Source organism: Canis lupus, chromosome 14 (genome assembly GCF_003254725.2).
Source record: "Canis lupus dingo isolate Sandy chromosome 14, ASM325472v2, whole genome shotgun sequence".
Lineage (NCBI taxonomy): Eukaryota > Metazoa > Chordata > Mammalia > Carnivora > Canidae > Canis > Canis lupus.
Window position 1 is genome coordinate 377515 of NC_064256.1, and position 16194 is coordinate 393708.

A 16194-nucleotide genomic window follows, 5' to 3' on the forward strand; every position below is an offset into this window, starting at 1 on the left:
TCCTGCACAGATCCCCTGCTGAGCCAGGAGGGGAAGAGGCCATGGGGACCCATGCCGGGATCTCTGGTAGGGTCACCTTCCACACAGACGGTCGCCGTAGTCTTGGAAGCCTCTGTCTCACATGAGTATTGGCCCGAATCCCTGAGTGAGACTGCATGGACCACCAGCATGGCCCGAGTGCCTTCCGTGACCAGCTCGTACTTCTGACTGTTGCGAATGGACTTCCCATCCCTTAGCCACCGCACCGGGGTGCTGGCCCGAGACAGCTCACAGCTCAGCACCACATCGTCGCCCGGAGCGGCCCGCTGGTCCTCCAGGGGCTTCGTGATATCCACTGGCCTCTCTGAAGAGAGCAGAGCAGCCACACATGAGGCCCAGCCAGGCCCTAGCCATGCTGAGGGAGAGGCCAAGACCACAAAACCTATACAGAGCCCCCATGGTCACAGGGGAGGGTTGGGGAGGGGAAACATGAGACCACAGACTCAGGCCTCAGGATCACTCAGATCCCCAGCATCTGCTGTGAACCAAATCACGCAGCCGTGTTTCTGCCAGGTGCACGAGCTCAGGAACGCCAGTGGTGGTGCCACAAGCTCAGGGGGCTGCCCAGCTGTGGGACCACACAGTAGACACCAGAAACTCTGCTCCCGCCCACACACTGGACGATCTCACCCTCTGGAGTGAGCTCCCTTGGGAAACTAAACCCCCAGCACCTCAACAGATGCCTCTGGGCCCCCCCAGGGAAGCTCCCCAGGCCTGGGGAACAGAGTCCTAGCAGTGCCCATCCTAGCCCGCGGTCCCGCTCCACCTCCAGCCTGCCCTGCGGGTGATGCTCACCTCTGACAATGAGGGAGGCCTTGGAGGTGAGGTCCCGCATGGAGAACACCACCTCCCCAGCGTCACTAGCAGCAGCATCTCGGACAGCCAAGGTGTACTTGCGGCCCTGGCGTGTGGCCCGGAAGCGGCCAGAATCTCCCACCATCTTGCCGCCCACGGTCCATGTGGCTGCATCGCCGGTGCTCTCGTGGGACAGGACACACTCAAAGCTGCAGCTCTGGCCCTCCAGCACCTCCACTGTCTTGAGTCTCTTGGTGATGCCTACGTGCAGGTCTGAGGGCCACAGGAGACGGTGGTCATGCCAGCCAGGATGCCAGATCTACATGCCCTGTCACAAGGGCTGAGACCTCACTCCCACCCTCCAGCCCCAGTCTTGGTGGGCCTGCTGACCCCCAGCCTCCAGCTGGCCAAACCCTGGCATTTGCATCACCGAGGGCTGTTGCAACCAGTGTGATCGCCATCCTATCTTACAGAGAGCAATCACCGTCCACAGTAGTCATGAGCTCAAAAGCTCCTGAGCTTCCAGTGTCCCCTTCCTGAAGGGGAAGGATGGGTGCCCCAAGTGAAGGGGCCCTCCAGCTCCCAAACTCACCACACTGCCCTGTCCTCTTCCCTGAACCATCTCAAACCTCACCAGACCTTTAGAGACCTGCCACAGGGTGACCAGGGCACAACCCTGCCATGTACATGCAAGAAGGGAGAATGGGCCGGGACAGCAGTGCACATAGGAGGCCAGGCCCAGGCTGAGAGGGACATCTGAAGGGACCCTGGTGTCCTGGGGGGTGAGAGGGCTGATGCTGCCCTGCTGGCAGGTGACCTATGACATGGCTGCCTAACAAACTAGAAGGTGGTCTGCCAACAACCACCTTCGCCGGGCAGTGCCTGCAGCCTGGGAGTCCTTCTAGGGCATCCTATGTCTGACACCTGGGCCTCTGCCACAGGCTGCCTCCAAGAGGTAACCCCTGACTACCCTCTGCACCCCTGCAACTGCTCGCACAGACCCTGGTGCAGAGCGAGGTCTCCAGCCTCTGCAGAATCCCTGGCACCTGGTGACCCTATCAAACAGGGCCAGCCCAGTGTCCCCAGCCCGACCTTGCTCGGCATCGCTCACGCCCTGCCTGCACCTGGGCCTGCTCAGATCATACGAACCTGCTCCTCCAGGAGTTCGCGCTGACCGCTCGGTCTGCAGCAGCTTCTGGCCTTGGAGAATGGGTGCCCCCCTCCCCCGACCCTTTCCCCTGCCCTGGGCTCAGTCCCGCCCCTGGCCCAGTCCCGCCCCCTGAAGCTAACCCCTGCCACACACCGTGCACAATGACTTGGGCGCGGGTCTCCTCCAAGCCCACGCTGCAAGTGTAGAGGCCGGTGTCGTCCCGGCTCAAGTCGTGCACCACGAGCCCACGCGTCCCCGCTGTGTGCAGGAAGTCATACTTGTCGCTGGGGCCCAGCTCCACGTCGTCCTTTCGCCACACCACGCAGGCCTGGGGGTCTGAGACCTCGCACTGCAGGGCCAGCGTGCCCCGTTCCTCCGCGGATACATCGTCCAAGGCCTTCAGGAACACTACCGGCTTTGCTGGGGGGGAGAGGGTGGGGAGCTGAGCCAGTGCCACCTCCTGCCTGCGGAGAGCACCCCCCCCACACCGGAGGACCCCAGGGACGCCTCACCCTTGACCTCCAGGCGGGCGGTAGCCGACACTTTGGGGGAGGAGACGCGCACGGTGCCTGTGTCCACCCGCCGGACCCGCTTCAGCACCAGCGTGTGGCAACGGCCCTCGTGGGTGATCTCGTGGAAGCTGTCGTTGTACAGAGGCGCGCCGTTGAGCGACCACTCCACCTCCTCGTCCTCATGGGACAGCTCGCATGAGAAACAGGCCCGGCCCTCCTCCGTGACTTGTGCGTCCTGCAGTGGCTGCGTCACGGTCACCTCGCGGGCTGCCAGGAGCACAGCGGCTGCTCAGCACCCGCCACAGGCGCCCCCGGCCCCGGCCCCCTCCCGGACCCTGCGCACCCCCGCTACCTTCCACCGTGACCTGGGCACTGCTCTGGGCGCTGCCAGCCTGGCACCGGTAGATGCCTGCATCAGCAGGCGTGAGGCGGAGAATGCGCAGCTCAGCCATGTGGCCCTCCAGCATCATCTTGAACTTCTCCGAGGGTGCCAGGGGCGTGTCCTCCTTGTACCACTGCACAGCCTTGGGGGGCGGCTTGAAGTCACAGGACAGGACCACTGACTGCAGCTCGCGCCCTGCCTTGGGCTCCAGCGGCCGTGTGAGCACCATGGGGATGTCTGCAATTGGAGGGGAGAGGGTAGCGCTGCGGACACGGAGGGCCCCCCGGGGTCCCCACAGCCCGAGGAGGTTACCCCCACCTGTGCCAGGTCCATGCCAGATCCATGAGCAGCCTACCTGTGGGGCCACGCCCTCACCTGAGACCACCAGGCGCGCAGTGGAGCGCGACTTGCCAATGGTGAAGTGCACTGGGCCGGTCATGGTGGAGCAGGTGCGCCGCAGTGTCAGCCGGTGCACGGTGCCCTCCTGCTCCATGCCCACATTGGCCCCGGCCTGCAGCACTGTCTTTCCCAGGAGCCACTTGGGTGGCCGCACCGATGGGATGGAAGTCTCACACTCAAACCAGGCAGGGGCAGGTTCCATCACTGTCATGTCCTGCAGGCCGCGCACGATGGTGATGGATTGCTCTGTGGGCAAGGGGCTGGTCACCGGCGGCGTCCCATAGGGAGGACCGCCAGCCGCTCCCGGGACGCTGGAGAGGTGCTCACACTGCCCTGCCCGCACCTTCCACGAAGAACTGGGCGCTTGTCTTCACGTCCCCAGCATCGCAGGTGTAGGTGTCTTCGTCCTCGGGCTGCACATCCTTGATGACTAGCTTCCGGTAGAGGCCGTCACTGACCATCTCGTACTTGGGCCCAGAATGCAATTCCACGCTGCCCTTGAACCACTGCACCTGGGCGCTGGCCCGAGACATCTGGCACTCCAGCACTCCGCGGTGCTTCTCCATGGCTATCTTGTCCCGCAGCGGGCGCAAGATGGTCACTGGCAGCTCTGTGGGTGTGGCCCATGAGGAAGCGGGGTTCTCAGGGCGCCCAGAACCCTACCCTCACTGTGGCCTGGGGGCTCTGCCTCTGTGTCCTCCTGGCACCAGGCTGGGCCCCTGCGCTGGGGCAGAACAGCCCATGCTGACCCCCTCCCCTCTCACCAGGGCCACTAGGGGGCGACCCCATGTCACCTAGGGGCTTGCTTCTCTGGGGCCCACTTGGAAGACAGGAAAGGGGTGCGTGCTCACTCAGGAGCCATCCAGCACAAACCCTCCCCTGCACTCTCACCTTTCACTCGCAGCTGCGCTCGAGATTCTGCAGTTTCAACCACAAATTTGATCTCCCCTGCATCTTCTACCAGGACCCTCCGGTAGATAAGCGTGTGTGTCCTTCCTGGAAAGACGGGCCACTCAGTACTGGGGGACGGAGGGAGGACGTGCCCACCCGAGGCCTGCTGAGCGTCGCACCTTCCTGGCGGATGCGCACGTTGTCACTGGGCCGGAGCTTGCTGCCCTCCCAGAACCACTCTGCTGGCACCTCATCGAGAGAGACCTCACAGGAGAAGGTGGCGCCCTCCTTCTCCATCACCTCCACATCCTCCAGAGGCCTCACGATCTGGACCTTGCGACCTGGGGTAACAAGCCAGGCCCTGTCACACACAGACACACGGAGCTTTCCCCCTCCCCCGACTACTGAGGAGCACAGGGCAGGGCAGAGCAAGGGGGCTCAGCATTCGGCTGGGAAATGCAGGGAGGCCTGGACCCCTAATCTGCCCACCTTGCACCTTCAGGGAGGCTGAGCTCTGCGTGTCGTGGGCGTCACACACGTACACGCCCTGGTCCCCGAGCTCACACCGGTAAATGATGAGACTCCGACATGCACCTTGGGCCACCATGCCCACTGTCTTGCCCACCCGCAGCTCCACGCCGTCCTAAGGAGGGATGAGGTCAGGTCAGACACTGGAGCTGCCCAACAGAGCCACCCCACCCCTGCGAGGCCACAAACAGGCAGGGGGAGCCCAGGACTCCCGCAACAGGGAGGTACCTTCAGCCAGCGTACATCCACGTTGGGGCGTGACAGCTCACACTCCAGGGTCACCTTGTCCTTCTCTGTGGCCACTATGTCCTGCAGGGGGCGGCTGAACCTCACAGGCAGCTCTAGGTTGGCAGGACAGGAGAAGTGAGAGGCAGGGTGGTGGGGGGAGGGCTAAGCTGGGTGGTATCACATGGCTGGTTCTAGGAATGAGACCCAATGCCCCTGACCCACAGGATTCCACCACCCTGTGCTGCCCGCCTCCCCCAGGGGCAGAGGTGAGGCGCTCTGCAATGGGTCCTGCCCAAGCCCACGCACCAGTGACTACGAGCCGTGCAGACGTGTGCACCCCCTCAGCTTTGAAAGCAATGAGGCCACTGTCCTGTGGCCGCAGCCCGAATAGCGTCAGGGTGTGGATGGGGCCGTGCACCGCCAGCTGGCATGTGGGCCCTGGCTGTAGCCGCAGGCCGTCATGCGTCCAGCTGCCCTCCACATCGTCATGGGACAGCTCCACCTCCATGCTGACCGTCCCCTGCTCCGATGCCTCCACTGCCTGCAGGCCCCGCACCAGCCGGACCTGGCGCACTGCAGGACAAACGCACAGGGAGAGGTGAGCCCCTGTCCGGACACCATGGTCCTCAGGCCACTCACCACCCCAGGGGCCTCAGAGCGGGCCAGCTGTCCAGGAGGGAGAAGCCCACCCCATCCACCCTCGCTACCTTCCTGGCATCCCCCAGGGCCCATCCCTCCAGGGGGACATCTGCTTCCCTCCCCGTCCCATCTCCTTCCCAGTTGCCCACCCCCCAGGCCCAGCCTGCTGCTGCTGCTCACTTTCAACGGTGAGCTTGGCCTGGGTCTTGTCGTCCGGAGTCTCACACCCATAGAAGCCACGGTCAGCAAAACCCACACAGCGAAGAATCAAGCGGTGACTGGTGCTCTCCGCGTGAATCTCCACATTCTTGCCTGGCGCCAGGGCGGTAGCATTCCGCGTCCACTTAACCTCAGGCCACGGCCGAGTCAGCTCCACTTCCATGGTCACCAAGCTCCGCTCTTCCACTGTCTGTGGCTCTAGCTTCTTTCTGAACAGCACTGGGGCCTCTGGGGTCCCAAGCAAGGGAGGTCACTGCAGCCACTGCCACTCTTGGGAAGGCCAGAGCTCGGGGGCCCTTCCACCCCGGCCCACGCCTGGCGGCACAGCTGATCCCCAGCATGATCTCACATGCTGATTCCAGGCTGGGCCCAGCGTGCACCTGTACAGGTACAACTACAGGGGAGGAAGCCCAGGCCCTGGGAGGCTGTGCGTTCCCCAGCATGCCTCTCATCACCAGCTCCCCTACCCCCCATGACCCTGCCATGCCTGGAACTCCTAAGTGTGGTGCAGGCCTCCTAGTCCAGGCCCTGCCACCATCTCCCCAGAAGCTGTGTGCTCACATGACTCCCACTCAGGACCTGCAGCAGCTCCCCAGGGGAGGTCCTGGTGTCAGCCCATCACCACCTCCGGCCTCTGCCTGCACCAGCTGCCAACCCCACTTCCTCCGCTTTGCTCTCCAGGGGGTTTTGGCTTGGGATGCCTACTCCGGGAAGCCTCCCTGGACAGCTTCAACCTCTGCCCACTCCCCAGCCAGATGCATTTTGTAGGAGTTTCCTTTGCCTCCTTCAGAGTAGGTACCTAACACCTGGGCCCCACCCAGAGAAGCCTCCAGGTCACCCAGACCACCAGCTGTACACAAGCTGGCATCGAGTGCTGCCAGAAAACCAGCCCTTGGGGAGGCCCTCCCTGCCACGAATACACACACTGCACACACACACACCTCGCACGCGGAGAGCAGCAGAGGACAAGACACCCTCAGCCTCCACCGTGATCTGGCCAGAGTCCTCCAGGGTCAGGCTGCACACCGTCAGGCTGTGGCTGGCACCGCTCTGCGAGATTAGAAACTTCTCGCTGGGCTGCAGCAGGGCGCCGTCCCGGAACCACGAGACCGCTGCGTCGCTGGGGGACACGACGCACTGGAAGGTGGCCTCACTGCCCTCCTCGGCCACCGCGGCGCTCAACCCCGACGTGAACTTGACCATGCGGGGAGCTGCGGACGGGAATTTTGCTGGAGAAGCGGGAGGAAGGCGGGCGACCAGGTAGAGGCAGAGGCCCCACCTCGCCGGCGTGGACAAAGGACGCCTCCTCCAGGAAGCTGCCCAGGGGCACCCCGCCCACCGCACACCCCACCACCCACCGCGCACCCCACCGCCGCGTACCGCTGACCGTGAGCTGTGCGCTGGTGCGGTCGTCGCGGGTTTCGCAGGCGTACTCCCCTGCATCCTCCAGCCGCAGGCCCGACAGGGTGAGCGTGCGCCGGGGCCCCGCGGCTTCCATGCGGAAGCGCTTGCCAGCCCGGAGCTGCGCGCTCCCGTGGCGCCACACGACCTCAGCCTGTGGCGGGCTCAGCTCGCAGGCCAGCGTCACCGTGCCGCCCAGCTCCCCGCTGGCGGGCTCCAGGTGCTGGCAGAACTTGGCTGCCACCTCTGCGGGGGGGGGGGGGGGGGGCAGGCACATCACTGCGGGGGGGCCCCCCGAGGCCACCTCTGCGCACAGCACCGGGGCGGTGAGTCCTACTCTGGCTCCGCACAGGGTCGCTGCCCACAGCACCTCCCAGGGGAGCGCACCCCCCCCCCGCCCCCGCGCCCTCACCCTGCACACACGGGGCTCTGGGGGCCGCCCAGTCCCGCTGACCTTCCACCTGCACGGGGAAATCCTGCCCCTCTGTGCCCACGCGGCAGCTGTAGACCGCGCTGTCCAGGGTTTGCGCTCCGCGGATCTTCAGGGTGTGGGTCACCCCCAGGCTGGCCATTTCATGCCGCTTGCTTCTGCGGATCTCCACGCCGTCCTTGAGCCAGGTCACCGCAGCCACAGAGGGTGTCGCCAGCGTGGCAGTCAGGAATATGTCCTCATGCTCCCTGACCACCAGAGGCTCCCTGCGGCCAGGTTTCTGCAGGGTAGGGGGCTCAGGCTCCCGCTCTGGGGGGGACATCGGTGGGCATAAGAGCAAGGCCCTTGCCTTCCTGTCCTGCGCCCCATCCCACCTAGGAGCCAGACCACCTGCCAGCCACAACCCAGCTCCCAGAGCCAGACAGGGCATCCAGAAGGAGCCACCTGGGACCAAAGGCCTGAGGCCAGGAGCTCTGTCCCTCCCAGAGCTGAGAGCCCAGGATCCCTGCCCACCAGGGAAGGTGGGCCCCATGGGCAAAGACTGCAGGGTGGAAAAGCAAGTGTTTCAAAGAGACCCTGAAACAGCCTGGGCCTGGACCCATGTTTCAGAAGGGCCTCAGGAACAGGGCAGGAGAGGAGATATGATAGGACAACTTGGCCCAGGTCCATGCCCGGATTGGCACCCAAGCAAGTGCTAGACAAAGGACAGCTGGACCCTCAGGATCCCAAGGCCGGAGACCACTCAACTGAGGCTGCATACCTCCACAACAAGGATTTAAAATGGGAAATGTATCTGTTCATAAACCTACACAGAAAAGTTCTTCTGATAGACCAGTCCTTAGCAGGTGCAGGTGACCAAGAAAGCCTCAGTGGCAGGTTTTGTACTAGTTAAGGTACAGATGTGACAGTGAAGACAAAAGCTTAGAGAAGCAGATGCCAAGAACATGCCACAATAGGGCCTGCAGCATGCTGTCTAACCCAAGGACCACGGAAGTGGACAGAGGCCGAGGATGGGCCCATCAACAGACAACCCACCACATGGACAACACACAACAGCTCCCACCGTGTCAAAAAGGCCACCTTTCCAGATTTGTCATGCGCTATAACCTCTACCCAATGCTAGAACCCACCTGCAAACTCGAGACTGAAAAACACCTTCTGGCCCCCGGCCTCGCAGCTGTACTCCCCGGCGTCGGCCCGCCCCGCCTGCTGCACCACCAGCCTCCTGCTGCAGCCCTGGGCCTCCACGTGCACCCTGGAGCTCGCACTCAGCTTCTTCCCGTCCTTGTACCACGTCACCTCCGTCCCGGCCTGGGCCACCTCGCAGCTCAGCGTGGCGCTGCCGCCCGCCTTGGCCTGCACCTCACTGCGTGCTGGCTGCTCCTTGGCAAACACCGGTGTAGGCTCTGGGGACACAGGGGGACATGCAGGGTCAGAGGCACCATCCAAGGGAGGAAGGCAGCACTGGGAGGAGAAAGATTACACGGGGCTGCAGGGGACTGGGAACGTCCCCAGGCTCTGCACCAGCCATGTGACTGGAGAAGCCCCATAGCTTCTCGACCATGAGGGACACGATTCATGTGCCCATCCCTCACTGCTCCGCAGGGGCCCCTAGACGTGGGGACCACACATCGCATCATGGCTCTACACACGCTTTCCAGGTGGGGGGGGGGGGGGGCGGCACATTCTAAAAGTGTCCCACCTAGTCTGGTTCCAGGTGGGGCTAGAATGTTTATCACCGCCGCATGTGGGCCACCCAGTGAGGCACCTCCATTCTAGGCTGATCCACATGGGCTTGTCCAGGAGCAGACCGTATCTTCTCCTAGAACTCCGTGAGAGCTGCTCCAGTTGGGATCACACATCCTACAACTGCCCCATGTGGGCCCTCCAGGTGAGGACAGTACATTCTAACTCTGCTCCACATAGGCTGTTCCAGGGGCACCACACATCCCATCATTGCCCCACCTGGGCTGTTCCAGAGGGGAGTCTGGGACACTTCTGTGTACATGGACTCTGTGGTCATGATACATGGATTGTTCTACTTTCCCGGAGGACATTCGACATTTCTGTAGAGTTTGAAGGCAACTTTCCCCCGCTATGGTCTACAAAGCTTCCGAGTCTCCATGCCGTTTCCTATCTTAGTATTTTCAACTGGTGTCTATCTGGTGGAGTCCCTGTACTTCCCCCAGCATCTCTGTCACTGTCTGCGGACTCATGAGGCCTGGCACCTCCCCCAGTATTCCTGGGCTGCCCACTCCTGGTTGCTCCACTGTGGGGACACGGTTCATGTCTCTGCTCATTCACCAACAGTACTGTCTTTTCTCTACTCATTTTAAGGCACTCTTTCCTTAAAAGTTAGAGACTGACAACTATGTGTTTAAAGTTGTTTTCCCAAATCTGTGGCTTGCCTTTTCACTCTCTTATGGCCTCTTCAGAGGAATGAAATTCTCAATGCTAGTGTCATCACATATGTCTATCTCGTCCTATTGCATTCAGAGCTTTCAAGTTCTATGGAAGGAATCTTTCCTTACCCGAATCTTCAAACAACTGTGTGTCATCTGAAGGTTTCATGGTTGCTATCCTACCAGGACATGGCTTTTGGGTGTTGTGTGAATTCCATTACAGTTTAATTTTTTCCCAATTTTAAATGATTCAAGCACCGTTTATGAAAACAACTCCTCTCTCCTTATCGTATAGACATTGCAGTAAAAACAAACAAACCTGCGGTTCGGCAGGAGCCCGTGTATGCAAAACTCTGTTTCTGTTTTGTTTTGACCCCTTGATCTGCAAACTACCCCTGCACCGAGCTGCACAGATACCGCATATCCATGTGAAAAACAATATCCTGAAGCAACTAAGACAGGATAATCTAAAGTTTAGTTGAGATATTTCCAAATATGATTATATGGTCAAAACCTCCCCTATTGGTTTCAAGAAACTGAAATGTCTCTCGCTAAGAAGAACCCCGGACAGTGCCCCCCAGAAAAGCACAGTCACATAACCAAGGTGTGAGATGCTTAGTCTACTTGATGCCTCTACCCGAGCGTGGAGCACAGCCATCATCCTGGTCACCGAGGAACTCTGGGAGGGTTCTGTGCAGGTGCTCAGATGCATGACTAAGCATTAGGACGTGACAGCACCGCTCGGGGCGCAAAAACGGCCCTGTCACTGCACACACACACCCTTCTCATTAAACCTCCATCCGTCCAGCCATGGCTACGAAAATAGAAGGCAACAGGATGGCAGAGGTGAAAAGGTGAGGACGGATGCAGGGAGCAGCAGGGCCTACGGGGTGTGTAATGCAATCCCTTCATCACCTCCACACAAGACTCAGTTGGTGGAACTGACCTGCGACGTCCAGGCGGAAGGACACCTTCTGGCCCCCGGCCTCGCAGCTGTACTCCCCGGCGTCGGCCCGCCCCGCCTGCTGCACCACCAGCCTCCTGCTGCAGCCCTGGGCCTCCACGTGCACCCTGGAGCTCGCACTCAGCTTCTTCCCGTCCTTGTACCACGTCACCTCCGTCCCGGCCTGGGCCACCTCGCAGCTCAGCGTGGCGCTGCCGCCCGCCTTGGCCTGCACCTCACTGCGTGCTGGCTGCTCCTTGGCAAACACCGGTGTAGGCTCTGGGGACACAGGGGGACGCGTGATCAAAACCTTATCTAAGTCAAGATGCAGTACTGGGCGGTGCCTGGGTGGCTCAGGTCATGATCTCAGGGTCCTGGGATTGAGCTCTGCATCGGGGCGGGGCGGGGGCGGGGGGGGGGGCGGTTGTCCCTGCTCAGCAAGGAATCTGCTTCTCCCTCTCCCTCTGCTGCTCCCCCTGCTTGTGCTCTCTGAAATAAATAAAATCTTTAAAAAAAAAAAAGGAAAAGATGCAGCACTGGGGAAGCGGGAGTACCCAGGAAGCTGGGATGTTCTCCAGGCTGGACACCAGCTGTGTGGCCCTCAATCCCACATGGGTCCCTGCTCCCACCGACTCTGTGCCGACAGCTATTGGTGATGGGCTGGGGGGTAATGAAGCTGTACCTCTATCCCCCGTGTGATGCTTCCGACAGACTGGTGTCACCTTGCTCATACTTCGTCTCCCGTAGAGACCCTGAAATCCATGACAGACCTACACTATGAAGTGTTTCTACAGCCCCGGCCTGCTTTGCTATAGAACTTACGCTACCACGTAAAATGAGATAAGAGCACAGCTCCTTTCCTATTCTGTATAAGAAAGTCCACGAGCAAGAAGTGATTAAATTCCAGCATATCTGGAAGAATTCACCCGGCAAGCCTTTGGACTCACACGTGGATTCACAAAGACATTTTGTTACTGGCGCTACATCCCGGCGGGGCCGTTTGCATTGTCTACTTCTCCTAAGATTTTCTTGGAGAGAGAGGAAGAGAGAAAGCAAGCGGGGGGAGGGGGGCAGGCAGAGGGAGAAGGAGACCCCCGTTAAGCAGGGAGCCCGACACAGCTCGATCCTGGGAGCATGGGAACAGGACCTGAGCCGAAGGCAGACGCTTCACCCACAGACCCACCCGGGGAGCCCCACTGTTGACTTCATACATCAGTTTGATTTCCTTTCCTACAACCACTGGGACAACGTGTCATCACCATTCTGATTCTCTTGCATTAAATGGTGTCAGACTGTCTTAAACAGCAAGTCGAAAAGGCGCACAGCCGCCGTGGCGGTGTCCACGCACGCCCGCGGGTCACGATCTCCTGAGACAACAGCAGTCCACTGTGTGCGGCCCCAGGACCAGGGCGGGGCTGCGCTGACCCTCATCCGAGACACGGAACATAAAGACAAAGTCACAGGATTCTCTGAGAACCGGCCCGGGAGGCACAGCTCATGGACCCCCATCGCAGACCCTTTTTGCCAGTCGAGGGGGGGGCCGCCACCACAGCGCTCTGGGTCACAAGTGTGCCCATGGGCTGCGTACTCCTCTCCCTCTCTCAACCCTTGCCTCGGAATCCCACGGAGTTCTAACACGGGATATCCTAACTGAAGACAAAATGATACAGGACGAGCTTTGTGGAGACAGCTCCCGAACACACGCCTGTTGCACCACGGGTGCTTGGCTACCACTTCCATGCTCACTATTTCCTTGAGGCTCTGCCATGAGCATCTCTCTGGCCTCTGTGCAGAGAGGCTCCATACCCGTGTGCAAGGACAGAAGCACGCCCAGGACACCTAAAACCTCCATCACAAACACGCAGTGTCGAGATAATTCCAAGGATGACCGGGTGCCCGCGTGCTTGCCCTGGGTACTGGACTCCATACGTCTCTCGATGGTGAGAAACACCCAACGAGGCCTCTGGGAACCACTAGAGCATCCACAGGTGAGGACATCTGGTCAACTATGGCCGGGACACCAAATGGAGCCCAGGTGCAGGACGGCAAAGAACAACCGTGCATTCCGAACGAGTGGCTGAGGGTTGCCCACGGGGGGCCCATTCCCTTCAGTAAACCCTCGCCCGGCAACATCTCTGGGATCAGACACCAGACAGAAAGTGGCAGCTGGGAGGAAGGGACAGGAAAGCTCCCGGGTCCGTCTGGGCTGTGGGCTAGTGTGACCATCGCCTGTAATCCAGGCTATTCTCCGCGAACTGACCTGCGACGTCCAGGCGGAAGGACACCTTCTGGCCCCCGGCCTCGCAGCTGTACTCCCCGGCGTCGGCCCGCCCCGCCTGCTGCACCACCAGCCTCCTGCTGCAGCCCTGGGCCTCCACGTGCACCCTGGAGCTCGCACTCAGCTTCTTCCCGTCCTTGTACCACGTCACCTCCGTCCCGGCCTGGGCCACCTCGCAGCTCAGCGTGGCGCTGCCGCCCGCCTTGGCCTGCACCTCACTGCGTGCTGGCTGCTCCTTGGCAAACACCGGTGTAGGCTCTGGGGACACAGGGGGACATGCAGGGTCAGAGGCACCATCCAAGGGAGGAAGGCAGCACTGGGAGGAGAAAGATTACACGGGGCTGCAGGGGACTGGGAACGTCCCCAGGCTCTGCACCAGCCATGTGACTGGAGAAGCCCCATAGCTTCTCGACCATGAGGGACACGATTCATGTGCCCATCCCTCACTGCTCCGCAGGGGCCCCTAGACGTGGGGACCACACATCGCATCATGGCTCTACACACGCTTTCCAGGTGGGGGGGGGGGGGCGGCACATTCTAAAAGTGTCCCACCTAGTCTGGTTCCAGGTGGGGCTAGAATGTTTATCACCGCCGCATGTGGGCCACCCAGTGAGGCACCTCCATTCTAGGCTGATCCACATGGGCTTGTCCAGGAGCAGACCGTATCTTCTCCTAGAACTCCGTGAGAGCTGCTCCAGTTGGGATCACACATCCTACAACTGCCCCATGTGGGCCCTCCAGGTGAGGACAGTACATTCTAACTCTGCTCCACATAGGCTGTTCCAGGGGCACCACACATCCCATCATTGCCCCACCTGGGCTGTTCCAGAGGGGAGTCTGGGACACTTCTGTGTACATGGACTCTGTGGTCATGATACATGGATTGTTCTACTTTCCCGGAGGACATTCGACATTTCTGTAGAGTTTGAAGGCAACTTTCCCCCGCTATGGTCTACAAAGCTTCCGAGTCTCCATGCCGTTTCCTATCTTAGTATTTTCAACTGGTGTCTATCTGGTGGAGTCCCTGTACTTCCCCCAGCATCTCTGTCACTGTCTGCGGACTCATGAGGCCTGGCACCTCCCCCAGTATTCCTGGGCTGCCCACTCCTGGTTGCTCCACTGTGGGGACACGGTTCATGTCTCTGCTCATTCACCAACAGTACTGTCTTTTCTCTACTCATTTTAAGGCACTCTTTCCTTAAAAGTTAGAGACTGACAACTATGTGTTTAAAGTTGTTTTCCCAAATCTGTGGCTTGCCTTTTCACTCTCTTATGGCCTCTTCAGAGGAATGAAATTCTCAATGCTAGTGTCATCACATATGTCTATCTCGTCCTATTGCATTCAGAGCTTTCAAGTTCTATGGAAGGAATCTTTCCTTACCCGAATCTTCAAACAACTGTGTGTCATCTGAAGGTTTCATGGTTGCTATCCTACCAGGACATGGCTTTTGGGTGTTGTGTGAATTCCATTACAGTTTAATTTTTTCCCAATTTTAAATGATTCAAGCACCGTTTATGAAAACAACTCCTCTCTCCTTATCGTATAGACATTGCAGTAAAAACAAACAAACCTGCGGTTCGGCAGGAGCCCGTGTATGCAAAACTCTGTTTCTGTTTTGTTTTGACCCCTTGATCTGCAAACTACCCCTGCACCGAGCTGCACAGATACCGCATATCCATGTGAAAAACAATATCCTGAAGCAACTAAGACAGGATAATCTAAAGTTTAGTTGAGATATTTCCAAATATGATTATATGGTCAAAACCTCCCCTATTGGTTTCAAGAAACTGAAATGTCTCTCGCTAAGAAGAACCCCGGACAGTGCCCCCCAGAAAAGCACAGTCACATAACCAAGGTGTGAGATGCTTAGTCTACTTGATGCCTCTACCCGAGCGTGGAGCACAGCCATCATCCTGGTCACCGAGGAACTCTGGGAGGGTTCTGTGCAGGTGCTCAGATGCATGACTAAGCATTAGGACGTGACAGCACCGCTCGGGGCGCAAAAACGGCCCTGTCACTGCACACACACACCCTTCTCATTAAACCTCCATCCGTCCAGCCATGGCTACGAAAATAGAAGGCAACAGGATGGCAGAGGTGAAAAGGTGAGGACGGATGCAGGGAGCAGCAGGGCCTACGGGGTGTGTAATGCAATCCCTTCATCACCTCCACACAAGACTCAGTTGGTGGAACTGACCTGCGACGTCCAGGCGGAAGGACACCTTCTGGCCCCCGGCCTCGCAGCTGTACTCCCCGGCGTCGGCCCGCCCCGCCTGCTGCACCACCAGCCTCCTGCTGCAGCCCTGGGCCTCCACGTGCACCCTGGAGCTCGCACTCAGCTTCTTCCCGTCCTTGTACCACGTCACCTCCGTCCCGGCCTGGGCCACCTCGCAGCTCAGCGTGGCGCTGCCGCCCGCCTTGGCCTGCACCTCACTGCGTGCTGGCTGCTCCTTGGCAAACACCGGTGTAGGCTCTGGGGACACAGGGGGACGCGTGATCAAAACCTTATCTAAGTCAAGATGCAGTACTGGGCGGTGCCTGGGTGGCTCAGGTCATGATCTCAGGGTCCTGGGATTGAGCTCTGCATCGGGGCGGGGCGGGGGCGGGGGGGGGGGGCGGTTGTCCCTGCTCAGCAAGGAATCTGCTTCTCCCTCTCCCTCTGCTGCTCCCCCTGCTTGTGCTCTCTGAAATAAATAAAATCTTTAAAAAAAAAAAAGGAAAAGATGCAGCACTGGGGAAGCGGGAGTACCCAGGAAGCTGGGATGTTCTCCAGGCTGGACACCAGCTGTGTGGCCCTCAATCCCACATGGGTCCCTGCTCCCACCGACTCTGTGCCGACAGCTATTGGTGATGGGCTGGGGGGTAATGAAGCTGTACCTCTATCCCCCGTGTGATGCTTCCGACAGACTGGTGTCACCTTGCTCATACTTCGTCTCCCGTAGAGACCCTGAAATCCA

At 59.9% G+C, this 16194-nt stretch overlaps 1 protein-coding gene across 2 annotated transcripts in view; it reads right to left on the bottom strand.

Annotated features, from left to right (window-relative positions):
- The window catches only part of OBSCN (obscurin, cytoskeletal calmodulin and titin-interacting RhoGEF), a 132925-nt gene that overhangs the window by 61476 nt on the left and 55255 nt on the right, over nt 1-16194 (bottom strand). The window contains exons 17-36 of one of the 2 annotated variants that reach the window (XM_025454938.3): nt 15435-15710; nt 13219-13494; nt 10962-11237; nt 8744-9019; nt 7638-7922; nt 7163-7429; nt 6724-6993; nt 5744-6010; nt 5231-5497; nt 4925-5037; nt 4658-4811; nt 4348-4509; nt 4169-4273; nt 3621-3887; nt 3254-3523; nt 2849-3115; nt 2497-2763; nt 2138-2404; nt 835-1107; nt 77-343 (exon numbers count right to left, since the gene is read on the bottom strand). In XM_025454938.3, coding sequence (XP_025310723.1) covers nt 77-343; nt 835-1107; nt 2138-2404; nt 2497-2763; nt 2849-3115; nt 3254-3523; nt 3621-3887; nt 4169-4273; nt 4348-4509; nt 4658-4811; nt 4925-5037; nt 5231-5497; nt 5744-6010; nt 6724-6993; nt 7163-7429; nt 7638-7922; nt 8744-9019; nt 10962-11237; nt 13219-13494; nt 15435-15710 — 4872 coding nt within the window. The remainder of the gene's footprint in view (nt 1-76; nt 344-834; nt 1108-2137; nt 2405-2496; nt 2764-2848; nt 3116-3253; nt 3524-3620; nt 3888-4168; nt 4274-4347; nt 4510-4657; nt 4812-4924; nt 5038-5230; nt 5498-5743; nt 6011-6723; nt 6994-7162; nt 7430-7637; nt 7923-8743; nt 9020-10961; nt 11238-13218; nt 13495-15434; nt 15711-16194) is intronic. The other variant, XM_049093447.1, reaches the window with a different exon arrangement.